The sequence below is a fragment of the Euleptes europaea genome, chromosome 5 (assembly GCF_029931775.1).
Source record: "Euleptes europaea isolate rEulEur1 chromosome 5, rEulEur1.hap1, whole genome shotgun sequence".
NCBI classification, from domain to species: Eukaryota; Metazoa; Chordata; class Lepidosauria; order Squamata; family Sphaerodactylidae; genus Euleptes; species Euleptes europaea.
The window spans coordinates 62,337,611-62,364,711 of NC_079316.1; the positions used below are offsets into that span (position 1 = coordinate 62,337,611).

The 27,101-nt window shown below is 39.8% G+C and overlaps 1 protein-coding gene across 1 annotated transcript in view; it reads left to right on the forward strand.

Moving 5' to 3' along the window:
* The first annotated feature begins 2,387 nt into the window (after positions 1–2,387).
* Positions 2,388–27,101, forward strand: part of TDRD1 (tudor domain containing 1) — a 39,490-nt gene continuing 14,776 nt past the window's right edge. Inside the window, exons 1-16 of the mRNA XM_056849946.1 lie at positions 2,388–2,634; positions 5,503–5,567; positions 6,281–6,425; positions 7,845–7,950; positions 9,626–9,677; positions 12,113–12,217; positions 12,772–12,948; positions 15,045–15,188; positions 15,870–16,041; positions 16,929–17,006; positions 20,194–20,370; positions 20,847–20,954; positions 22,416–22,586; positions 23,812–24,066; positions 24,515–24,637; positions 26,398–26,508. Of these exons, the coding sequence (XP_056705924.1) occupies positions 2,388–2,634; positions 5,503–5,567; positions 6,281–6,425; positions 7,845–7,950; positions 9,626–9,677; positions 12,113–12,217; positions 12,772–12,948; positions 15,045–15,188; positions 15,870–16,041; positions 16,929–17,006; positions 20,194–20,370; positions 20,847–20,954; positions 22,416–22,586; positions 23,812–24,066; positions 24,515–24,637; positions 26,398–26,508 (2,236 nt within the window). The remainder of the gene's footprint in view (positions 2,635–5,502; positions 5,568–6,280; positions 6,426–7,844; positions 7,951–9,625; positions 9,678–12,112; positions 12,218–12,771; positions 12,949–15,044; positions 15,189–15,869; positions 16,042–16,928; positions 17,007–20,193; positions 20,371–20,846; positions 20,955–22,415; positions 22,587–23,811; positions 24,067–24,514; positions 24,638–26,397; positions 26,509–27,101) is intronic.

A 27,101-nucleotide genomic window follows, 5' to 3' on the forward strand; every position in this document is an offset into this window, starting at 1 on the left:
TGAGAAGCACGGTTGTAAAGTACCCGGCTCTCAGTTTTCCTTTCCTGTATCCCTCCGCCCTAGGTGTTTGGGTGGCGTATGTAGGCTGTTGGGGGGGGGTCCACTGAGGCAAGCGCTCTTCCGCGAGAAAGTGGGACGGGCTCGCCTGCGGGTTGCTAAGTACGGCGCAGGGCCCGTGTAAACCTCTGTATGCTTACTCGAGAGGAAGTCCTCTGCAGTCCCGGGGGCGGGGGGACTGTTTTCTGTGTAAACCGTACTTCGGTTTGGGCTGTAAACTCTTGGTGTGGATTTTCGTAGCCCACCAGGGGAAAGCACAGTTTGGGCTGGGGTTTCTAAGTGGGGTGGGGGGAGGAAGCTCGTGTGGCTTCAACGGTAACTTGATGTGCAGGAATTGACAGGTCAGTGATGTGGAGGAAACCATTATCACCTGTTAATGGTTGCAGATTAAATGACTTAAAAGAGAACTAGTCGGTGTTATGGAGGAGAGGTTTATCAGTGACCAACAGCTGCCAGAACAAAATGAGATCTGCTAGTTGATGGGTTCAGTAGTGCACTCTTATGGGTCTTCTGGGGCAACTGGTTGGTTGCTGTGGGAAAGAGAATGCTAAACTAGATGCACCTTTGGGCTGATCCAGTAGGGTTTCTTTTGTGCTTTTTAAAGCCTTGCTATAGGCGCTATTTAGAAGTTGGCAGTCCTAGTTTGTCTACATGTGATCAAATGCAGATCAGCCTAATTCTCTTCTCCGAAGAGCTCTCTCTTGCGTTTTCATTTGTCATACAGTTGTTTCAGGTACATGAGCCTTACAAGAAAAACAAGTGGCTCCTGTCGAGGCTTTAATATACTTTAATCAGTGCATCCCACCTCCTGGAATCCACGCAACTACTCTATTGGCCCCTCCTTAGCCCACGTAGTAAGAGACAGTAAAAGCTGGTTTAGTAGGTGAGATGGTGGCAATGTTGACAACATACTGCAGTACCTCCTTTTTATATTGTGTTCCTTATGCTTAGCTGAGTTAGTACATGATCAACACATGAACCTCTTTCAGTGTTCAAGGTCATGAGGCGTGATTGTTTTGTTGATGTAAACAAGGCTAGTGGTTGTATTTCTAATGTTCTTTGAAGCTGGTGGGAATTACTAGTAGCATCTTCACTAAATTACACATTCCAGGGTTCTTTGGAGGAAGACCTGTCTTTTTAAGTTGGTTGACGATCAGTATCTGTAGAATGACTTTCCAGTTTTCTTTTTAATACTAAGGAATGCAGGAAACTGAACAACATTAGATTGATTTAAATATTTGTATCCTGTATTTTTGCAGGGTTCAGTGAGTAACAAAATGCCAACCTGAAAAAATACAATAACAATATATAAAATAACAATAATACAGCTCACAGAAAATAGGTTTTCCCATTCAGCTTGTCAACTGGCATAGTGTGGATTGAACAGTACTGAATCTCTGTTTTCATTTTTCCCCAAATCATATTTTTCTGCATATGAAGGGATTCCTGTTGGTATATAGAACATTCCCTCTCTCTTGTGTTTGGGTCTGTTGTGTTGCTTTCATTACTTGTCATGGGGGTTAGGCATTTTATTGTTAGAAGGAAAAATGGGGGTCTGGGGAAGAACACTAATGAAGAACCTAATGATAGCACATTATAAAAGAGTACGGTGTTTTAGTGTTATAAAGTTTACCTTAATATCCAGCTATGCAACCTGTTGTGAGTATATGAGAGTGTTTCAGTTTAATAATATATTTTTGTCTGTTACATAATTTGTTTTCTAGCTTCAATTTTAATTTTTCAACCACTCAGACGGCCAAAATTAAGGTACGTGTGCTGTGGTAGCATAGATTGCAGCAGTTTGCAAGTCTTGAAATTTTTCTTTCAGAAAATTAAAATATTTATACCCTTAAATTCCATAAATATATCAAATAATACAATTTATAATCTAACCAAGTTATAAATGATCCACTGTATGTTGTTAAAGAAGTTTAGGTTTGATGGGAATATAAATATTGCATATATTTCAGTCCCCCCCCCCAAATTTCCATTTAAAAAACCTGTGGAAAATGCTCTTTTCCATGGCTTCAGAATTTCAAGAAATATTAGTTTTATCTAAAACCATCCAAATTCTTAATTTAATGAATGAAAAAATTAAATGGAATTGTTACAACTATAAAAGTGGATTGTATTAATACAATCTTACGTAAAAGTACAGATCTAGTAATGTTTAGAGTCTGGTTAGTTGACTGACAGCCTGTGGTCTAGCATTGAATGAATTTTGTTTTGCACAATCTTTTTTCAGCTGTTATTTTTTTTTTCCTGTTTGTGCTTGGTGAGCAATAGCCTTAAAAGTGGCAGGAAATGGTTCTGATCTGAATATTTACATGATGGCACGAAGATTTCATATAAAGTATAATGAATCATTGAGAAGCCCGTACACAATTCCCACAGTCAGAAGCTCTTCATTTGAAGATAAAACAACAACACTATCCAAGAACTTCTTATTTTGTGAGCAGACTAAAGAATTCTTTACAAATCGTGACAATGGTTCAAGTGGAAGTAGTCATGTTGGGTACTGTGGTGGCTTTACCAAGCAAGCGATTGGATCAAGTGTGAATGTTCAGGAGCTGACAGGTGAGGAAAAGGCACCTCATTTTAAAATACTTTGTGTTAATGTTATGTAACTGTGCCACAAAAACAAATAAGTGGGTTCTAGATCAAATCAAGCTTTAACTGTCCCTAGAAGCTAAAATGGCTAAACTGAGGCCATCATACTTTGGTCACATTATGAGAAGACAAGAGTCACTAGAAAAGACAATCATGCTAGGAAAAGTCGAAGGCAGCAGGAAAAGAGGAAGTCCCAATGTGAGATGGATTGACTCTATAAAGGAAGCCACTGCTCTCAGTTTGCAAGACCAGAGCAAGGCTGTTAATGTTAGGATGTTTTGGAGGATATTGATTCATAGGGTCGCCATGAACCAAAGTGACTTGACAGCACTTCACAAACACACACACATACAACTGTTGCCTTTCTATGCTGTCTTATGAGCCAACTCAGGGTCCCCAAGGCGGCAGACATTAAAACATGTCAAACATTAAGATATTTCAAATATTTAAAATACAAATATATATAAAATGTTCAGAACAGTTAAACTAAACACAGTGGCTAGGGTGTCAGGCTGGGATCTGGGAGACCCAGGTTCGAATCCCCACTCCCCCATGAAAGCTTGCTGGGTGACCTTGGGCCAGTCACGCACTTTCAACCCAACCTACCTCACAAGGATAGAATGGAGGAGAGGAGACTGATATAAGACACTTTGGGTCCCCAATGGGGAGAAAGACAGGATATAAATGAAACAAATAATATAAAGATGCAAACAGGGAGGAGGGCTAATAATACTTAATGAGGGAATACCAACCAAAAAATCTTCACCTGGGGGCAACAAAAACAAGATACAGATTAATTTCCCTTGGGTGGAAATTCCAAAGTTTTGGCACCACAACCAAGAAGGCCCTTTTTCTGGATACCACCCATCTAGCCTCAGATTGCAGGTGCACCTGAACCATGGCCTCTGATGATGGAGAGGTTGGATAGATTCATATAGAAGTAGGTAGTCCTTAAGGTATTCTGGTACTAGGTTGTATAGGGCTTTAATGGTCAACACCAGTACCTGGAATTGGGCCTGGAAGCAAACTGGGATCTAGGGTAAACAGAACAAGATGAGCGATATGGTCCCTATGACCCACTCCAGCTAACATTCTGGCTGCATCATTCTTTACTGTCTAAGGCTTCCGGACAGTCTTTAAGGGCAGACCTATGCAGAGCACATTGCTGTAATGCAGTCTAGATGTTAGTAGGGCATACAACACCATCACAAGTTGTTTCCTGCTCAGGAGGGGGTGCAGCTTCCTCACCAGCTGAAATTGGAAAAAGGCACCTCTGGCCACTGTTACCACCTGTTTTCTCACAGGAGACCTGGACCTGCATGTACCCCCAAGCTATTAATGTCCTTTGTGGGGGGAGTGCAACCCCATCCAGAACAGGAGACATCCCAGTTCCTGGCTCAGACCTTGTTAGGATTGAGTTTCAGCTTGTTAGCTCTCATTCATCCCAAAAATGCCTGCAGACATCTGCTCACAGTTTACCCAGCCTCCCTGGGAGCTGCTGGAAGCACAACATAGAGCTGAGTGGTGTAGTGGTTAAGAGCAGTGGTTTGGAGCGGTGGACTCTGATCTGGAGAACCGGGTTTGATTCCCTACTCCTCCACATGAGCTGCAGAGGCTAATCTGGTGAACTCGATGTGTTTTTGCACTCCTACACACAAAGCTAGCTGAGTGACCTTGGGCATGTTACAGCTCTGTTAGAGCTCTCTCAGCCTCACCTACCTCACAGGGGAGGGGAAGGTAAGGTGATTGTTGTGGGGAGGGGAAGGTGATTGTAAGCCGGTTTGAGTCTCACTTAAGTGGTAGAGGAAGTCGGCATATAAAAACCAACTCTTCTTCTTTTTCTGAGTGTTGTCAACAGTGAGTGTCATCGATGGCAGCTCAGTGCAAATCTCCAGAAGTTTTCTGGTAACTTCACATAGATTTTAAAAAGCATTTTGAAAGAATGGGAAAGCAGAGTTTTAAAAATGCATCATTATGTATTGTGGTGTGCGAATAGACATATTTTAGAAATGGACATATTTTCATTTTAATTAAAATTATAGGCTTGTTTTTGTTTTACAGGTATTGTATCGTATGAACAACCTAGATCAGATTCTCAACCACTTGCTACTCACTGCCAACCCAGCCAGTTACCACTGATGAAGTGCAGCAATCCAAAAAGTAAGTTGTGTTTGTTTGGAAAATCAGCTCATCTGTAGAAAAACTGAAATATTGTGAATCATATTATGGCCCCGTGATGTAGTAGTTAAGAGAACCAGCATGGTGTTGTGGTTAAGAGTGGTGGACTCTAATCTGGAGAATTGGGTTTGATTCCCCTCTCTACATGAGTGGCGGACTCTAATCTGGTGAACTGGGTTGGTTTCCCTACACACGAAGCCAGCTGAGTGACCTTGGGCTAGTCACAGTTCTCTCCAAACTCTCAGCCCCATTTACCTCACAAGGTGTCTATTGTGGGAAGAAGGGAAGGACATTGTAAGGTGGTTTGATTCTCCTTAAAAGGTAGAGAAAGTTGGCATACCAACTCTTCTTTTTCCCTTTCATGTGTCAAGATGAATGTGAGTAGAAAGAAAATGTTCTATGTTTTACAATCCATTTAGAATCTTAGATTTTTATTTTAATCCTAAACAAATCTCTTTTATTTCAGTGGGATTTACTCACAAGAAAGTGCACATAGGATTTCAGCTCCAGTTTATTATCTAGAACCAAAGATAATAAATTGTGTTCATGATTAAAAATGTGTTACAGTGTTAATATCTTTTATATCGTTAATATTTTTATATCTTTTATATCTTTAAACTTTTTTATATCTTTAAATATTTCCATTTTGTATTCTAGTGAATCCGGAACATTTGAAAGGAGCAAGCAACTTGTTATCAACCTCAGTAAAGGAAACAAATGCTGTGAGTTACAAAGATTTTTCCCCCCTTCCCTTCCATCATAAAAACAATGGTGATTGTTTTCTGCTTTCTGTTAGCAGCAGGCTGTACTTAATAAACTTGCATTTTAAAATTAAATTAAAATGTAGAAGTTTTAACATGGTATTTTTTCATTTTTGAGCTCCTTATTATATGAAATCTTTAGATTAACTCAGTCTGGTCACCACTGTTCATATTGACCTTAATTGTTGTATGTTGAGTGTGTTGTTTCTTTCGGTGTGTGTGTCAAGAAAAGCTGGTGCAGTGTGCCCGACACCAAACGGGGTGATGTCCCTGGTTAAGGGTCCACTTTTGTGACTTGTTGCTAGGAAATGAATACATTAATGAAGTTGTGATTACCCCTGCAATGTTCACATTTTTTGAACAAGTGTTGTCTTCTGTAAGCTTTCTCCTTAAAGTCTGTGTTGGGGGGAGTATTAATAGGAAGATCTGTTTGAGCTGTAGCCTGTTTCATGGCTGCTACTCCTTTAAGAGTGGAGTTTCTGGTGCATGTATTGATTCCTGTATGTTGGAATTATGAAGTCCAAATCTGTCACAGCTTTCATTAGAATTTGATAGAATTAAGAATGTCCTAAGGTGTTGCTCCCCCCTCTCCCCCCCACCCCGGGTTTTGTCCAGTCTACAATATGTATTTTAAGATACAAGTATGTTTAAACCTGTCAAAATATGTATTATAGGTGTCAGATTCAGCTTTGGTCCATGTAAAGCAAAAAAAGTTCCAGAATTCTCCTGAGCATGTTTTATCTATGGGCTGTGAACCACAGTTGTTTAATTCAGTAAATTCTTTCCATCAGCCCACATGCCATTTCTGTGGATTGTCTGGTAAGTTTCTATTACCCCTTCTGGGGTGGGGGCTGTTATGTGCTGACAAGTCGCTTTCAACTCATCGTGACCCTATAAATCAGTGTCCTCCAAAATGTCCTATCGTTAACAGCCTTGTTCAGGTCTTGCAAACTGAGGTCTGTGGCTTCCTTTATAGAGTCGATCAATCGCGTATTGGGACTTCCTCTTTTCCTACTGCCTTCACCTAGCATTATTGTCTCTTTCAGTGACTCTTGCCATCTCACAATGTGACCAAAGTATGATAGCCTCAGTTCAGTCATTTTAGCTTCTAGAGACAGTTCAGGCTTGATTTGATCTTTGTCTTTTTGGTGGTCCACGGTATATGTAACACTTTCCTCAACACCACATTTCAAAGGATACTTTCTTCCTGTCAGCTTTCTTCATTGTCCAACTTTCATACCCATACATGGTAATAGGGAATACTACTTCATGAATTGACTTGATCTTGGTTTCCAGTGAGACATCCTTACACTTAAGAATCTTTTCTAGCTCCTTTATGGCTGCGCTTCCCAATCTCAATCTCCTTCTGATTTCTTGGTTGCAGTCTCCCTTTTGGTTGATGATGGAGCCAAGTAATAGAAAATCTTAAACAATTTCAATTTCTTCATTGTCCATCTTAAAGTTGAGTAATTCCCCAGTTCCTTCTGTGGTAGGACAACATAAGCATTAAATTGTAACTGAAGAAAATCAGATCACATGAACCCCTACACATGCCTTACCCTGATGGTCTGTTAAGGTCGGTATTATCGGTCTGACTAGCAGCAGCTCTTCAGGATCTTAAGTAGAGGTCTTTCACATCACATGCAGCCTGATCCTAACTGGAGGTGCCAGGTACCTTTTACATGGAAAGCTGGCACTCTACTGCTGAACTGTGATCCATCCCCAAAAGATCAAAGTATTATTTCTTGCCTCACTTAACTCTGAAGGAAATTAGTACAGTGCGAGCCAGGAAGCTCCTGACGCATATCTTACTTGCATTAAGAATTGAAGGCCTCAGGCAAGCTGCTATCTCCTGACTTCCATCTCATCACAACATGAGGAAAAGGAAATACTGGTGTATTTTATTGTTACAGTAGGGCTGCTGGAGTGCTTTCAGTTTGAGCTGTAGGAATGTTTAGATTACTTACATTTTCTTTCAGAGACCAGTGTAAGGCTGCCTCCTACATTTTGAATAAATTATTGCCATGAACAACAAAGGTTTTATTTGAATCATCCTCTAGGATTCAAAAAGGTATTAAAAACTGGATGTTCGATAGTATCACAAAATATATTTGAAGTTGTATGAGGAATTACGTATTTAATGTTAAAAGGTGGTATTAGATGTTTCTTATAGTCAGAAAAGAAACTAAAATACTGAGTAATACTGTAGATTAATAAAACCTTTTTTTACCTCTTCAGGGTCCTTGAGATGTACACAATGTAAGCATGTATATTATTGTTCTGTGGACTGTCAGAGGAAAGACTGGCAAGAACATAGTGTTGGGTGTAAACCATTTAATCGCAAGTAAGTTAATAGGTAACACAGTTGATTTTTTTTAAATCCACATCCAGAAAATCCTTTTAATTTAGTTTTTTTGCCTTACTTGGCTGATGGTTAATTGATGTGTTGGAATATGTAATGGAATAATATTTTGGTATGGCAGGCCCTAGTAGAATTTCCTTAATGCCTAATGATTGCTTTGCTCCAGCATAATGAATCTGTGTAATCCCTATAAATACCCTTTCATTAGTGTTAGGATGTACTCTTAGATGCACATGTGTAACATGATGTGGATGAGCATGCACATAAATTCTGGGCGGAAAGGTATTGGCTGGATATTAGGAATTTTTTCTTACAGTAAGAATAGTTCAGCAGTGGACAGTCTTCAAGCAGCAGTTGGACAAACACTTGTCAGGGATGCTTTAGACTGATTCTGCATTGAGCAGGGGATTGGACTAGATGGCCTGTATGACCTTTTCTAACTCTATGATTCTGTGCAGCCAGCAGTTATGTGTGATCAGTTGTCTGTGACCACAAAACTATCTCATAACCAGCTAGTGTGGTAGGTTGGTTTGAAAGGGGGGAAATGATAATTCTTGTCTAGACTATCTTATTTATTTATTTTAAAAAAATATATGCTGCCTTTCTACCTCGATGGATTCCCCACACAAAACCGCAACCAGGGAATAGGGCCAATAACAGTAATTGGGGATATGCCAAACAAAACAAAAATGTCTTCACCAGCTGTTGGAAGACAACAATAGAGGGAGACAAATGAGTGTCCCCGGGGAGGCAGTTCCAAAGTTTTGGCACCACGACCAAGAAGGCCCTTCTTTGGGTTGCCACCTGTCTAGCACCAGATGGCAAGGGAATCCAAAGACCGACCTCCAAAGATGACCAGAGTGGACAAGCAGCTTTATATGGGAGAAGGTGATCCTTCAAGTATACTAGCCACAAACCCCATAGCTCTTTAAAGATCAATAATAACACCTTGAATTGGGCTTTGAAGCAGATTGAGAGCCAGTATAGATGCAACAAGACTGGAGTGACACGCTCCCTATGACCCATTCCAATCTGTATTCTGGCTGCAGCATTCTGTACCATCTGTAGTTTCTGGACAGTCTTCAGTGGCAGTCCCACATAGAGTGCATTGCAATAATCTAATCTAAACATTACCCAGCATGTGCCACAGTGGCAAAATCTTACCCACCCAGGAAGGGCCATAGCTGGCTCACCAGCCAAAGCTGGTGAAAGGCACTGCTGCCACCTGTTTATCCATGGGGGAAGAAGGCAGCATTGTGGGTGGGAAAGGAAGTGAGAATGAGAGGGTGGGGGGAAAGGGTAGTGGTGGAGCCAGCAGGTGGGTGCAATTTCCCCTTCCTTGCAGGTCTCCCACTTGTACATTCTGTTTTTCATAGGTTGTTGCCTCCGGTTGTAGTTACATATGTAGTATTTAAAATTTATGAATTTCATTGAATCTCTGACTTAGATTTTTCAGCAAGGAAGAGTGGTCCTTCTGGAGACAATTTTTTTTTAACCAATCAGAAGAAAAGGATTTAAAATCGGTATTAGTTTAGACCATTTCTTAAAGGGTGTAAATATTTGTTTTTCAGAGGTCAGATGATGGCCAGTTTTGTGTATATGTTCAAAACAGGTGCTTTATAGACCAGTTAGGCTAATAGCCAACCATTGTTTTTAGTACAGATATAGCTGAAGATAATGAAAAATCGTCGGATGAAATCATGATAAAGGTATGGTTAGAGTTTCATGGCAAAATAAAACATTATGTGCCAATGGTAGTGTTTATCAAATTATCTATTAGTATGTACAGTGAATTATTGGAAGTTCCCTTGCTGATAATATAGCACTGGGAAATATTTCAAGTGTTCAGTATCCTGGAATAAGCTGAGATCTGTTGCCCCTTTGCATGTAAGGGTTGTTTCAGCATTCATAGCAACATTTGAGGAGGTTCACAGGGCTGGATGAGGAAGTTAAGTATTTTTGTTATTTATTTATTTAGTTTTATGCTCCGCCCTCACTCCCCAGCAACAGATTATTTTATTAAGTTCAAATTCTGGACTTTTGAAGATCAGTTAATGCTCTCCAAACTTAAAGTTCTATGACACAATGCAGCCTGCTTATCCAGCAGAGGAAAATTGTTATCTTCAATGACTGACAAATACCACTTACGTTGTTGTAGCTCAATACCATTTGCTTGTACCATAGTGCTGCATTTCTGATTTTTTTTTCCGATGATGGTCCACTATACCATCAAAGTTAGGGATGAGCAACATGACCTTCAGGGCAAAAAGGGGTTTACAGTATTACTCAGCCCTCAGATAGCCCACCCTAATTTGGACCTTTCTTTCATTTAGCATGAGAGTATTTTGAATAGTACTGCACAATGAAGTTATGAATAAGTAAATATTAGGTTGGATCCCATCTAAAATTTCCATTAACAGAATGTCTTCCATGCGTAGAAGTGCATCTTTCTTGCCTTTCCCCTTCCATTACACTCTGAAATGCTGCTGTTGGGGGAGTTGTATGGCTGCTGAAGAAGGGGGGAGTGATTGATAAAAATTGCCTCCTAACTGCATGGTTGGGTCTTTTGGCAGAATCCTACCACTTCTGGAAGTTAGCCTGTGAAATGTTTAAATGTCTCAGTGAGAACTTCCTCTTTTGCATTCTGTTCTTTAGTTATAGATTGCTTTAAGTGGCTAAAAAAAGCAGGTATAACTCAAGTTACAGTAATTATTATATGTTTGATTAAAATGGGAATCAACATATTTTAAGTGATGTTCATCTTTGCATATATGGGATTTGTGATAATAGTTTATTATCCATGGGTAAAATCGCATTGAGTCATATATGTATACATATGTGTATGTTAAACCTGGTGGTCTAAAGCAAATAGACCATAAAAATCTAAACAAAATAAATATCCTTTATATACAGAAAAGATCAAAAATATTTCAGGTGTCATAACATCTATAAAATTTTCCTTTCTTTGCAAACTTAAATCAGATCTACATGTTGGTTTTATGTTCCCTTTTTTGATGCCATACATTAAAAAGGAATTGTTAATGGGAACACCACCATGATTTCCTTAACTTGCGACTAAAAATCTGGCTGCGGATGAACTTTCTTTTAAATTTCATATATAAAATAAATATAATTTGCATAATCCAACTGCTTGCTTATGGCAATGTGAAATAGTCCAGTTGTGTACTTGGCGCTTGAAAAGGACCCTTTTGAACTGGGAACTACTGTGCAAGTAAATATTGGGAATATGTATGAGTTACTATAGCAGACTGGTACAGTCATAGAAGCATGGTATTGCATGCAGTAAATAAACTCCAAAGAAATACATTCCAAAAAGGAAAAACTTGCATTTGAGCTAGATTCATTTCACATCCATGTTGCAGTCAAAAGGAAACAGAGAAGCCTATTCTAAATCTTATTACAAGTGGCCAGCTACTGTGACATGTAGGGTTGCCAGCCCTGAGTTGGGAAATACCTGGAGATTTTGGTGGTGAAGCCAGAGGAGGGTGGGGTTTAGGGAAGGGAGGGACTTCAGTGGGGTATAATGCCGTAGAGTCCACCTTCCAAAGCAGCCATTTTCTCCAGGTGAACTGATGCCTGTTGCCTGGAGATCAGTTGTAACAGCTGGAGATCTTCAGCCACCACCTGGAAGTTGGCAACCTTAGTGACGTGTATGCAAGTAAGATGGCATACTTTCTACAAAAGAGACCTGTAGATGCATCCTGTTCTTTGCAGAGCCAGGCAGGGAGAGAGACAACACAAAGTGCACAGGAAGAGAAGGAAGAGTCAGAGAGAAGCTCCCAGGTTAAGACAAAGAGAGTAATCTCATTAAGCAAATAATATGCATATCTAAAGCAATGTCATGCCCCCCCTCCCAATGTCCAGGCATGCTGTGTCACCGTACTCCGACAGTAAATTAAAACATAAGCTCTATTCCCCAGCGTGTCTGAATCAATCCTAAAAGTACATGTGATGACGGTACATGTAAATTTTGAAATCAAGTTGGAGTAATTAAAGGCTGCACTTCTGGTCACTCTTCTCTGGAAGTATGTTCCAGTTAATGCAGTGGGTCTTCTGAGTAAACATGCAAACAATTTATAAATTTGAATTAATAAACTAGCTTTAATCATCTATGTTCTAATAGGAAAATTTATTATCTATGGATAATAGTGCAGCAGAAGATGAAGGCAAGAAAATAACATTCCTTGAGTTAAGTACATTGGGACTCAAGAAAAACATGAAAATAGAGGTAAGGTCATTCTTGAATTTCTCAACTCACCATGCTGCTAAATAATGCTGTGGGGTTTGCTTTCATTGGTTACATTGTTTTTTCTGATTTGAAAAAGATGTTCCATTGTGATATCTTTGTTTCCTTCTCTGCCTAATTAGAGTGTAAACAAAGGAGCTCTGTGCTGTAGTTACTGTATGCCTAGCAATATCAAAGATTATTGCTGCCAGAAATAATGTGTATCTAATTCTATGAATAAAAAAGTTTACAATATTCATTGTTTTATACACTAAGCTAGGGGTCCCCAACCTTTTCGAGCTACTGCAGCTTACCTTCAGTCACACAGTAAAGATCCTTGTGCTGTGGTGGCAAAGCAAAATTTTTAAAAATCTGCACAGCCAATCAGATGCTTTGCTGGGGCAAAATCCCCACCTAGCCCTGCCCACTTTCTAAAAACACTTGATGGGCACCAGGAAAGGTATTAGCAAGCACCACGTTGGGGACCCCTGCACTAAGCAGTACTGATCACATCTGTTATTGGAGACAAACCTTCTACAGTATGACTTTCTTTCTAGGGTACAGTAACTGTGTTCAACAATCCTAATGATTTCTATGTACAAGTAAACTCACCAGAGGTTCTGAGTAATATTAACAAACTTAGTGTGAAGTTGAAAGACTACGATGGAGTCACTCAAGAGGAATACATTCCTTCCAAAGGAGAAGTTTGTGTTGCAAAATATTCCTTGGATCAGGTGACCAATTTTCTATTTGTGTGTTCAAAAAAATTCCAGTGCTAGTTGATTTTCTTGGTAGTCAGTCAAGCATATGTTAGCATGACAGAGGGAGCTATTTAAAATAATAAAATGGTCAGATATTTGGCACTCGATAGGCTTTTTGAAATACAACTTTAAAATAGTTTTATTTGTCTCTTTTTGTGGGGTTTTAAAAGTCAGATTAGCAATTCTTCATAACAGAAATGTAGACTATAACAAAATAATAGAATTAAGAAGTTTGAGATGGTTTAGTTTGAGTATTATGTTGTACTTCCAAATGTATCAAGGTAGTTCACATACAAGTGTTTAAACTTTTATTTCTACTGAGCGTGATTTTTTTCGTAGCAGTCACTGGTATGTTGCTTAAGCTTCTTTTACACTGAACCACTGTGTAAAAGAAAGAAGCTTAAGTTGATTTAGTTGTAGAAGTTAGGAACATTAACACACTTACCCAATTTCTCAAAGTGGCCTGAGATCACTTGTATCACAAGAGATATTTCCCATTAAACTATTAGGAATCGTTCTATAAACCTTTGGGCTATTTTCCCTAGATAACTGTTTATGTCCTTATCCAAACCCCTAAAATATGTTCCTTTTCACTCCTGAGAAGAATCCTCCACCAGACATCTTATAACTCACACAGCTGTTTCCAAGCTCTCTATTAACTTCTTCCACAGTCAGCTCTTAACTGTTAGTTTTCTGGCACTCTCAGAATTCTGTTCAAAATCTGTTAATCATGGGGTTTTATGTTTGGGGCAACTCTTTAGAATGCAGCTGTTCATCACAGTTAGCAACAGCATTGTTGTCTTACAGAAAACATTGACTTTAGCAGACAAAGGAAATTGCATATTTGTCCCATTTACAATTTGTGAGATTTAAGCATATATAGCTATAGAATAGACGGAGGCCTGTAACTTAGCCAAGGTTAGAAATGGCTTGAAATATAATTTTCTGTGCTTGTTTGCTCTGGACATCTTCACTAGATAAACTTGGAGGGAAGTGTTAGGACACTTAGAACAATTTAATTATTTATGCCTGAGAATTTCCATCTGGACAGTATAGTTGCCTAGTACATTGATTAATTTTTTAAAAACGAATTGTGTTGGCTAAAATCTAATAAGTGTCTGTAAGCTTTGTTTGCCTTCAGTAAATCTTTACTACAAATAAAAGTGCAGTTCAATGCTGTAGGATTGTGCAGTAACTTTCAAACTAAAATTCTTACAAACATCACTAAAGACAAGATGGAAAGGATAGAGACGCAAAAGGAGTAGCTTGCAATGACCTTTTATTTATTTATTTAATTTATGTTATTTATAGTTTGCCTTTCTCACAGGGTCTTAAGGTAGATTACACATAGTGAGTCAGTGCAGTCAACAAAATAGGACGTTCAATAAACAATGCGTTAGGATTGTAGAAGTTTGGAACCAACCAGAAAGAACTGAAGCATAGCATGAGTATTAACATGACACATTAAGTGGTGCAAAATTTTCAGGCTGTAATAAGTTGCAGGGTTAGTGAGGGCACAGTAGATTACTTCAGCTCAAGAGAGAGCTTCTCAAAGCAGAAGGCTGCATTCAGACAGTGGCAACTTTTACAAGACCAAACCTTGGATACCTTTGGACTTGACTACTCTGTGCTCCCTGCTCTTCGTTCCTTCTTGTGTAGCTTGGAGACCAAAGATTTCTGGTTTCTAATAAACCATAGTTTGTTTCATCTGCTGTAGTTGTCACAACAAACTCTTTAGGAATCTGAAAATCTTCAGTCATGTACAAGGAGACAAGGGAAATTAATGATGCAAACCCAAGGACTTCCAAAGCTCAGCCATGTTTTTGTGTGTTTGGATAGAGCCAGTGTTTGAATAGTTAGTGGCTGAACGAGAAGTTATCAGTGTGGTGATTTGCCTTGAGTTCTGAATGTTGTTACTAATTTAAGCACTAAAAGTGTCACTGGAGATTCTGGAATAAAACTTGTCATTATAATTTCTAATATCTAAACCAAAAATGCATTTTTAGTTTTTAGAAAAGTTACAATTTATGTTTACAAAAATTCACCTGAAATAATTTGTTCTCATCCAGACCTGGCACAGAGTGCTAATAAAAGATGTGGATATCCTTAAGAAGAGAGCTCAAGTGCTATACATAGACTATGGAAATGGAGAAAACACACCATTTTGTAGAATTAAACGTTTGCACAAAGATATTGCTGTCTTTCCACCCTGTGTAAGTATATACTTTAATATCTAAAGAACTAGTAAAAAAGCTAACTGTGAAAGAACAGAAAGGAATGTACAAATATGCCCTTTGATTTTTTTACTTCATTAATATCCCACTTTTCTCTCCAATGGGGACAGACCCAAATGGGCTTGCATCATTCTCCCCTCCTGCACTGTATCCTCACAGCAGCCCTAGGCTGAGATTATGTGACTAGCCCAAGGTGACCCAGCAAACTTCCATGACACAGTGGGTATTTGAACCTTGGTCTCTCAGATCATAATTCATCACTGTAACCACTAAACCAGTTGGATAGTCTCTACTATACCTAGAGGTAGCAGTGCCAGTGGGAAACTCAGAAATCATGCCTCATGGAATTATACCTGCTCTACAGGGTGAAACACTTCCTTTTATACCTTGTGTTTCTAAAAGAGCATGTTTGGTTAAATGCATAATTGTTTAGTTGCTGACACATAGCAGTCATACTTCTGATGTTATTACCAGTGCAGTCCTATTTAGAGTTAAGTCCAATCCGAAGGCATTGATTTCAGTGGGCTTAGATGAGTAAGGATTGCACGATCCTTGACTTAAATGTTTGCCATTTGAAAACCTTTTACTATTGACATTTTAAGCACTCTTAATAGCTAGTAATACTGACTTATTATGAAGGATACTTTGATTTGGTTTTAGGCCGTTAAGTGCTGTGTAGCTACTGTCATCACAGCTACTAAAGAATGGGATGCAAATTGCAGCAGTGCCGTTGCTGCATTTCTTATGGGCAAATGTTGTTCATTGACCATTGTCAATGTTCTGATGGGTGAGATGACATCGTTTGGTGTAGATGTTGTCCTACTTGATTCTGGTAAGTTTAATTGTTCAGTCTTAATCATTTTCTAGTGGTTTTTGTTGAAGAAATTTTCTATTCAGTTAACATGAGCGTCATACCTGTAAAATTACTAGTAAACTCACTGCTAGTGAGATATGAAACTTAGGGATGGATGTCTTGTTAGACAGAGGGCTTAGTTTTGTGATAGATTTGCATGTAGAAGGTGCCAGATCATTTTTGGTTAAAGATGTTCACAATTTCCTTCTAGGCTTTTCGTCAACTTGATAGCTATATTATTACTTAATGTATCTCGTAATTCCCCCCCCCCCCCCAATCAGGTGGATGCACAGAATTATTGCACACAGGCATGTGATTAGGCTGCTTCTGTGTGTAAGACTGTATGAACTGGGGCATTAATTCAACACTGGTATTAGAAAACTACAGAAGGGCATTCTGATTTCCTCCTTTAAAAATTAAGAAGGGGTAGAGTTATTGGGGCCAGAAGTTCTCAGATTTCATGCTACTTTGACGCCTCCATAGTTAGCATAGTAGTTATAGTGGCTACGACACTGAACTTCAAGAAAAATGCTTCTTAATCTTTCTGCTGCAGGGAGTCTCTTCTCTCCCTTCCCCAGAGGTGGTAGAGCTGGTGCGCAGGTTGAGGACTAGTGCATTAGAAATGCAGATTAGTATAACACTGGCTGCCATGACTCATGTAAAACAAAGAGGTTGTCTTCCTTAAAAAAACCTATTTTGATATAATATTACGCATTTATACCTATCTATTTTGATTCCTAAAGTAACATGTTTTATGAAAGCTGTGCATTTCAAGTAGTGCTGATCTGGAAAAAATAAAAATTGCCATTTTAAATCAATTATTTTGTTGCTGCCTATGTATGAATATTCATGAATATATCTTTTAGGTAAGCACTTAATTGAAATACTGTTGGAAATGGGACAAAGTTCAATGGATTCGAATAACAAAGAAAGTTCAGCTGCTGGTGGGTATTTAAGTGGTTGTTGCTGTTTTGTTCCTTTTTGGTTTTATTAGGGCTTGTATGAAAGCAGACAGTTACCCCTAAGAAGTATGCCCTTATCTATTGTAATAGATTTAATTCTTGATGCCGCATTGACTGCTAGACTTGCAGTAGTATCCATGCAAACACTAGAACAAGTTATAATGTAAATGACGACTTTGCTATAATCAGGAGAGTTGAGTTGCCAGAATCCTGGTTGCACACTGGCATAAATGTTTGGGGAGCCGTCTTTTCTTGTCAGAAATGCAGCCACTGAGTGATTTGGAAGAATTAACTGGTTTATTTCGACTATCTTATGAGTTTCTAGCTTTGGCTTAGTATGAGAATCTAGTAAGATTGACTTATACTTGTCAGCCCATAATCCACTCTTTCCCACTATTTCCTTAACCTTTGCATGCTCCTTTTCTCTAGGCCATTCGGGCACTAGTATCATAACTCAGTTCCCTCAAGGGGGATTATTGGTTCTGGGCTCTTTTATGCTTGTCAGCTGTTGTCTGTACCATGCTTGTGAATTCCACTGAGCATTGTGTTCTAACACAAGTATAACAAGTGGGAACGCACAAGAACTTGAGGGAGGTCTCTCATTTCCCCCTCCTCCACTATTTCCTCTTTCCTGAAAGCCCCCATAGCTCTCCCCCATTTTCTTGCTTCCTTTTTAGGATTGCCAGCTCCAGGTTGAGAAATTCCTAGAGATTTGGGCAGTTAAGAATTGGGAAGAAACGTTGTGGGGTGGGGGAAGCTTCCTTGGTAGGATATAATTCCATAGAACATCCTCCAAAGCAGCCATTATATCCAGGGGAAGTGATCTCTGTCATCTAGAGATAAATTGTAATTCTGCGTGATCTCCCGCTCCAATCTGGAGGTTGGGAACCCCTTTTCCCATGGAGGAAATGGCTGCTTTGGAGGGTGGACTCCATGGCATTGTATCCCACTGAGGCCCTTGTCCTCCCCAGGCTCCATCCCCAAGTCTCCAGGAATATCGCAACCTGGATCTGGCATCCCTACTCCCCACCCCTTGCCAGGGGAACCAGGCAACACGAGAGCCTGTGGCATTATATCCTTCCGAGGTGCCTCTCCTCAAACCTCACTCACCCCATGCTCCCCTCCAAATCTCCAGGTGTTGGAATTGGTAACCCTGCCTCCCACCCACTAGCCAACCTACCTTTATCTGCCCCTCTGTCTTTCTGCTCCCCCCCCAGCAGTCTCTACTTAGGAAAACTGTGGCCCAGTTATGTGGAGCTGGCCATTGAGCTAGGCCCACTTGCATGGTAGGGAACCCTCAATGACTTGCGGGGTAGCTCCTCACTTTCTCCTCTATCCTGCTCCCCACATTATTTCTTCCTTCCCCTGCCTCATTCTTTCCTCAGCCGTTTACCAATCTACCTTTTATCTACCTCCCATCTGCAGTTATATTTATTATTTATTTACTTCATTTTTACCCCACTTTTCTTCACAGTGGAGATCTCCCCAGAATTACAACTGAACTCCAGACAACAGAGAACTGTCTATTCCATGCACAGGGCCTTCTGGACAGGTGCAGGATTAGGGTTCTCAATCATGGATGAGATGATGGTGGGATGACAGTTTTAGATTGGTTCAGCACTGGTGAATATCTTGGGAAAAACTGACCCTGCACAAAAAAGTTGGTTTCCAGTTAAACTCAAATGGACCGAGACTGCTGGTCCTTAACTATCAGTCTCAGAGCAGTGCTTAAATTGGATGGGGGATGGTGGTGTCAGAAATGTGGGGAACATCCTAAACATCTGGGGAACTCATTCCTAAAGGATGATAGATCGACTGATCCAGGGCACCTAAATAGAAGTGGGCTTAGAATTTGACCATGAGTGTGTGTCAGGAAATGGTAGCCATGTTAAGTAGGTGAAAGGGCAGCAGGGGGACCTGTTCATGCTGTATAGAGAAGGAAACAAATAGGTATTTATTTGCAAATACTAAAAGATTCTGAGCTAAGGTGGGAGAGCTGGAATACTTGGTGTTAATTTTTATAATTCACATATAGTGGGCATTTCAGAAACCTGATGGGACATGGATAGTCCTGCCTATCAGTTAGAAGCAGTACAGGAAGGAGGAGGAGACCTATGTGTTAGAGCATTGAGTTCAATACACTAGAAAACTTCAGCGGAGTAGCTGCCCTTGACGAACTGCTTCATTTGTTATGGATAGAAATGCAAGGCTCTAAAGGTAACAATTCTGGAACATGCTACTGCCTGCCTGACCACAACTGAAAGGGATCTTGAAATGAAAAAAGAAATAACGAATGCAACCAAAGGGCAAAGTAGTCATAATGGGTAACTTCAACTGCCCTCATATTGATTGGGTGAAAACGTGTTCAGCATGAAAGAGACTATCTTCTAGATATTGTAAATGATTGGAGTTACTCCACAGAACTGATTAGAGGAGAGGTGATCAAGGGCTTGATCTGGGTTATCACTCAGGGACTGGTGTGAGACGCATGTGTTGTTGCACTAGCTGTGAAGAGTGATCAGAGTACTCTTAAATTCAATATTTATGTAAATGGAAGGAGCCCAGAAAGTGCAGCTCAACCAAATTTGATTTCAGAAGAGGAAACATGGGGAAATGATGGGATTGGTCAAAAGAAACCTGCTAGGAAGTGTGAAGTGGATCCGATCATCTCAGGATGCTTGGAAATGAAGTATACTTGAGGCTAGGTAAGGTGCAGCCAGATCTAAGAGGATCCCAACATGATTAATCAGTAAAGTCAAAAAATAAAGAGAAGACCAGAAAACTTGTCTTTAAAAGTGCCCAAACAAGTGAACAAGAAGGAGCACAGCTTCTGGCTAAACAAATGTAAATTGACAATAAGGTAGATAAAGAAAATATAAAGAGTATATTGCTAAAAAATTAGGACAAACCAGAATTTCTTTAACGTCATCAGAATCAGGAAACTCACCAGGAAGGTGAAAAGGATCACTGAAGAAGACAGATTGCAGAAAAGCAGAATAACTGGTCTAATCTAGCATGGATACTTTTTGCATATTCTTATGAGGTTGGAGACAGTAGACTACTGCTTGCTCATTAGCAGAGCCTTTCAACTTTAATTGCTATTAAAAACCAATAGAATCTACAAATTGAATTTGCTACAGATTCTTTTGTTATCTTTTTTAAAAATTAGGTCCAACCAAGGAGAAAAGCTCCACTCAGGAAAAGACAGAAGAGGGTAGAGATGTGGTTCATAATGGTTGTCTAATCCCACAGATTAATTCACTGTCTGTAGGAGATGCATTCTTTGGTATGGTTGCCCATATACAGACTCCAGGATACTTTTTTTGTCAACTCCTAGAAAATGGCCGTAAGTCCTCATTGATTTATTTATGATGTAGACATTTTGTGTATAGTGGTAACAAGGCAGGAAGTCCTAGAACGTCTAGACAAACTGCAAACTAACTAGTCACAGGGACCAGATGGTATTCATCCTAGAATTGTTCAAGAACTCAAATGGGAAATCGCTGAACTTCTAACAAAGATATGTAATATGTCCCTTCGATCAGCCTCTGTACCAGAGGACTGGAGAATGGCCAATGTAACACCCATTTATAAAAAAGGTTCCAGGGGGGTCCCAGGAAATTACAGGCCAGTTAGCTTAATGTCTGTTCTGTGTAAATTAGTGGAAAGCATAGTGGAAAGTGGGGTATAATGATAATGAAACTAAGACTCAAGTCTTTATTGATAGAGACATTTCTGTATGATAAAATCTTAGCTGATACATGAATTGTACTATGCTTTTAATATATAACATTTTCATATAAGTACCTGTGTTGTAAGCAGACAAACTTGCTGAGCTTCAAACATCCCTAAGGGAATACTGTGACAAAATCTCTGCTGACCCTGACTTCCGTCCAGCAGTAGGAGACCCATGCTGTGCCCAGTTCACAGGTACGGGAGAAAATGTCTGTCTTGTAGATGTAGACAAGTGCCTGCATAAAATTAATTTCTCAAATACTAAAGCAGTTAGACATCGCTAGCCTTTGATTGTGTGTGTGCGCTTGCACGTGTACACTATGGATGGCAGGTTGGATCTGAGGAGCTAAATGCAAGAGCAGGATCAATTATTAGAAGGCTCTCTACCTTATCCCTGATAATCCGGCAGTGCTGAGCTATCTGTCTGCTTTAGCCCTGAACCTCATTCTAGCGTTACTCTAGAGTACTACTTTCCATGCAGGAAGCTGCTCATCTGGCCCTGAATCCAAGCTGTACAATACAGAAAGGGAAGGTATTTTAACCTTGCTGCTTCTCCTTGCATACTGTATGGGATAGTTGAGGAAAGAGGGAATAGAATTCAGGAATGCACATATGGGCCCTAATTTCACCCCTTCAAAGGAAACTATGATGTTAGGAGTTGTACTCCCTATGCACTTGGAGTTGGGGACGAGGGCTTTGCCTAAGTATAATACTACTGTCTAGCTGCTTAATTAAAATACGATCTAAGATGCCAATTTCAAAGGTAAACCTTGCTCTTCTGGAGTGTTCTTATCTCAATTTGGGGGGAGGGTCTGTGGCTCAGTAATTAAGTACCTGTTCTGCATGCCAACAAATTCTGACCCCATCTCTAGCTAAGGGATTTTGGGTAACAGATATTGGAGCAGAGAATATGCTTATCTTGATTTTTGCTTCTACTCGTTTTCCAACTGTGGCCCAGCCCATGAGGTGATCTCCATTCACAAGGAAGAAGGCTCTGTTTTTCATGTGAGGTCCCTCCCATATCCTCTTCAGAGCTAGTCATTACTACTGAAGGTCCTTGAATGAAGTTGCCTTATACTGAATCAGACCAGTGGTCCATCAAGTTCAGTATTGTCTAGTCAGATTGTCATCGGCTTTCTGGAGTCTAAGGTAGAGGTCTTGCACATCACCTTGCTACCAGAATCTTTCAACTGGAACCTGGGACATTCTGCATGCGAAGCAAATGCTCTACTATTGAGCCACAGCCCTTTAGAGAAGGTTTTGGAGGCCCATTAACTTTTATATGATGCTCAAAACCTTAGTTACATGGCCATTGCTCCTGTTGATCCAAACAACTGTTTCTGCCCTTCCTGCTGTGAAATTGTTCATCCTAGGACAGTTAAAATTTCTTATAAGGAAACAGTAGGGTTCTCGTCTTCTAGCGGAGCAACCCATCGTACCAAAGAGGCCAGTGAAGATCTACATTGATGGCATGGTTTGGATTTTTGTGTGTTATATAGACGTATAAATTAGAACTGTCTAGCTCTATTCTGCTTGACTAGTGGTGAATCAGACTTGGTGGAAATAGCTTGTATTATTCTAATAAAAGGTGGTTTATGCAGTTGTAATGTTAGTAAGAATAATCACTAAACTGCAGGCTTTATTTTTATTTTCCAGAAGACAATCAGTGGTATCGTGCATCTGTTTTGTCTAATGAATCTGAGAAAACTGTTCTGGTGGGTTATATAGATTTTGGGAACTTTGAAGTCCTTCATTTAAGTAGACTTCGTCCAATAATTCCCAAATTAGTGGAGTTACCGATGCAGGCTATGAAGTGTACATTAGCAGGTATGAGACAGAATGAATATCCACATAAATAAATAGCTTTCATGTGCTTCTCATTTGGATTTGTGGCTCATTTTTAATTGTATGGAGTATGTGTAGTCCCACTCAAGGGGGAACCCCTCCTCTTTGCATTAGGTAACAAGAATGGGTTCTACCTCTTAAATGTATGTGTTTTTATTTCATTCTTCAGATAAATTTGGCTTCCTGAATAAGTCTCAGAAATATAAAACCTTTAAGTTGTAATTAAAATTCAGCAAAAATGTTTATTGGAAAGTAGATTTTTAGCTGAATTGATTCTAAGAGTGATGGAGGGGTGTTTGCCTGTCGAGTTCCTTCCTTCTGATGTTCCCATTGATGTTTGCTTGGTTGGAGACAATATCTCACTGCAAAACTGCCCTGCCACCAGCAAAGGCAGAGCCGGAAAAATCCCTTGATAATTAATGTTTAATTGTCAAGCTATGTATGTTTCTAGTGGGAGGTAAAAATCATGTGGTTATATTTTTGTGATTTGTGTACTTGCCATTTGCTTTTCTAAAATCATTGCGCAAAGTGGCATTATAAAAGAAACTAAACAGGCAATAATACACTTAACAAGATAAGACCCTTAAGTAACTTAATTAAAACAAAAGCAGCAGTAAAAATTAGCTGCTTTGGGTTTCCATTGGGGAGGAAGGAGGGGAGTATAAATGAAGTAAATAAATACATTACTGTGTGAACTTTCTAACAAACCGACCATTAAAGGATTGGGCTTTTTTTATAGAAGAACAATCTGAACAAAATCATGTATTAATCTGAGGGTAAAATAGGGCAGTGAAAAAAGTCAAAGCCCTGCCTCAAGTCTTAGCGGATAAAACAACTGAGAGAGCATCTGTGGACTTCAAGGAACAGAAAGCAATATATGGAGGAGATTCCTGAAATACATTGGGCCCAGTTGTCAAGGGCTTGAAATGTAATCAGCTGCATCTTCATTTGGGGCCCAGAAACAGGTGAAAAGCTAAGCCAAGGTGGGGATTAGTCACCAAGTTTGAACCATATGGCATTAGCTGCAACTTCCAGACTTAGGATTTCAAGGTGCCATGCTGTATTTTGTGCATATGAAAATCTATATGTGATCTAAATGTTGGGGAAACACTGTAGCTTTGTATAAGGAAAATGCCCAGAATGTACCATCTGGCTGTGGAAAAGCATAGCTTTTAAAGGGTGTGTGTGTTGTTTTCCTGTTTTCCAGGTGTAAAACCAATATCTGAAACTTGGTCCACAGAAGCAACTACTTCCATGAAATCACTGGTACAAAATAAAGTGGTCACCATAACAGTAATGGATAAAAATGAGAACACTTTTGCAGTAGAACTTATAGATGCATCAGTGACTCCAACTATAAATGTGCGTGAAAGCCTTTTAGAGTCTGGATGTGCAGTGAAAGTAGATGCCGCCATCTTGACAGTGCTTGAGAGAAGCACTGGAATATTGCAAGAGGTGAATGGTAAGTGGAAAATTGCTGAAGAACATATTACGTATGCAGAGAGCATAAAAGCTGCCAATTTAACTGTGTACTAGCTTTAGCCATATGTGTTGTTAAGGGGGAAGGAGAGTGTCTTTGGGGTGTTTTTGAGGAAATTTAAGAATGTTTTGATTAGGAATATATCATACTGCAATGTGGTTTACAACTATAAAAATATTTTTAAAAGACACACACCAGTGAAGCTCATGCAGTGAGCTCAAGCCATTCCTCGCAGATGTAGTTGCTGAGCGGCTTCTGCAGCTGATGTCAGCAGTAATGCGGAGGGCATAATGAGGCTTCTCTGGACACAGTTGAGCATCACTGTCTGTCAGACTCCTGCTGCATTATCACAAAGATGACAAAGTTCCTCAATCCACCCTTTAATGTACCATTTACACAATGGTGGACTTTTTTTTGTCTTTGCCTATAGATCAAAAGCCGAACAAAGTTGATTGGGCCTGGGTCACATTAACACCTAAAGAGGTGGTAGATGTCATGGTGTGTATGCTATACAGCCCTGGAGAGTTCTATTGCCAGATATTAAGCAACCACGGTACATTTTATTACTAAGTTTTTAAGGGTGGTTTTGGTGGGGGGGATGATTCCTCTCTGTATGTTGGTATCACATTGAGAAGATGCATGGCACCACTTCAGGCATTCATTTAACTGAAGCCTGTCATTTTTCATGCCTAGACAGCTGGTTCAGTTATGATTGATCCAGGAACCTAACAGGTATCCAATGTTTGCTTTTTAGTCACATCCATTTATGCAAATAATGGACATGGACCAGAATGCTTCTGACTTGTTGTGAGGCGTGTATTTTCCGCAGAAGAGAATTGAAAGTGTGTGCATGCTTCTATTTGTTGCATTAAAAATTAGGGATTATTTATTTAGCAAATTTATGCCATCTGTTTGAGGCAGCTTGCAATTAAAACAATAAAGAAAACCCATTAAAACAAAGCAATTAAGGAACAAGCCAGGCCATAAACCCGACATAACACACACATCGGGCAGCCTAAAAGGATATAAATAACCGTTCTCAGCACAAAAGCAGACCATAAGAGAGAGAAAAGGATGACTTTAAAATCTGACTAGATCAGGTTTTGCAGTTGACTCGGAGTCCCCACACTGCGCTGCTCAGCAGTCTGACCAGTGTTCAGATGTGAGGCTCAGAACTGAACTAAATGTGACATCTGCAGATGACCACCATGGGGACTGGCAGTCAAATTGAAGTCCACCCTAGGGGTCTGATACGGATTGGGACCATGGCGTGGCATGGAGATGCTTCAGCCTCCCCCCTCTTGTCATTTTCCTGAGCTGAAAATGGCCCTTGGGGCTGTTACCCCACTAGGGGGCTGCACATGTTATATTACCCAGTGAGGCAAGAAAAGCACCCCAGAGCCCTTTATTCTCAGGGAAAGAGTGTGAGGGTGGGGAGGATAACCTCCTTCCCCCATGTCACAGCCCCAGTGTGAATCAGAATCCTGTGGTGCTTTGGAATGGAGTTCCTAGAGGGAACTTGCAGAGACGGTGTGACTGCCAGTCCCTGTGGCAATAACACAGTAGATGTCATGCCCTCAGTCCTGGCATTTAAATTAAGGTACTGCTCTCTCAGAATTAATCTAGGCACTTGGAGAACCACACTTAATTTCCTGGATTACCTCTGTGAGCCCAGAAATTTCATTGTGTCTAAAGAAGCATTCTGGCAGTTATGGAACCATCTCTCAGGTACCAGGGTAGGGTTTTTTCCCATTGTGATGCCAGCCACCACAGACACTAGAGGGTGTGTGTATGAGTTAAGCAATATAGACAATTCCCCATCTGCTTCAAGAGGTATGCTTCATCAACATGGTACACTTTGGAAGATCTTCAGATTGAATCTCCAGGAATGGGGAGAGATTGAACTCTTAATGAAACAGAACTGCAGAAATCTGCTTATCCCTATTAAAAACTTAGGAAAATAAAGTAAATAAATAATAGAAAGGGTGGTTTAAAGTAGAAAAAGTGTGTATATAACTCGAGTTACAGAAACTAACAGTAACTCTAGTTGCCTACAGGCTTTTTCTTCTTTGCAGCTGTATATTTATAAACAGTTTTCAAATTCTCCAGTTATTGAATTACTTTGAACAGCCCTTTCTATGGTTATTGTAATAATGCAGTGACATTGCTGCTTCATAACATTCTTCATATTGGCTGAATGAACAATAAATTGGAGTAACTGAGGAGCAATACTGTTCTGTTGAAAATGTTTATCCTATATAACTACCATAAATTATGGGTAAAGAATTTTATGTGCTAATCTTACTATTACAGACCTGAAGGTTCTAGAAGAACTCAATATATCCTTAGCAGAATATTGCCAGAAAACAGCTCCTAGTGTTTCTAAAATAGCAAAGGGAAAGCCATGCTGTGCATATTTCTCTGGTAAGTGAGTTTGCTTCCTGTTCTTTCTTGTACAGACCATATTCACCTGCTATTTCCAGAGACTTGGGGGTGCAGTTACAGAACTCAGCTGTGAATCAACTCTGTAAGAAGTCACACAATGTTTTCTGGATTGTGCATGAAAAAAGGGTATGCTAGCAGGGAAGTTTGAGGGGGAGCAAGAGAGAATTCCAGAGACCAACTGAAAAAGGACATCCAAGTAGATTCTGAATTGGTTCAGCATCTGGAGAGGAAAGTAGGGGTGCTATGCATTATTCTCAGTACAGGAATCTGTATAATTTCAGGTATACATACTGTCTTTAGCGTTAACAGCCTTAAACAGCAAAAATAGTCGTAAAGATAGAAAAACTGGGGGCAGGGAGTTGCTGTTCAGTGTTGTTCAGAGAGAGTATTTATCTGCCCGTTGGACAGAGGTTGTGGGTGTTTGTTTGATGCATTTTAACTTTTGGCTCTTAAAGAGAAGGTCCTCTTATGGATTGAGAACTGGCTGAAAAATAGGAAGCAGAGAGTAGTAATCAATGGTCAGTTCTCCCAATGGCGGGATGTGAGCAGTGGGGTGCCTCAGGGATCTGTGT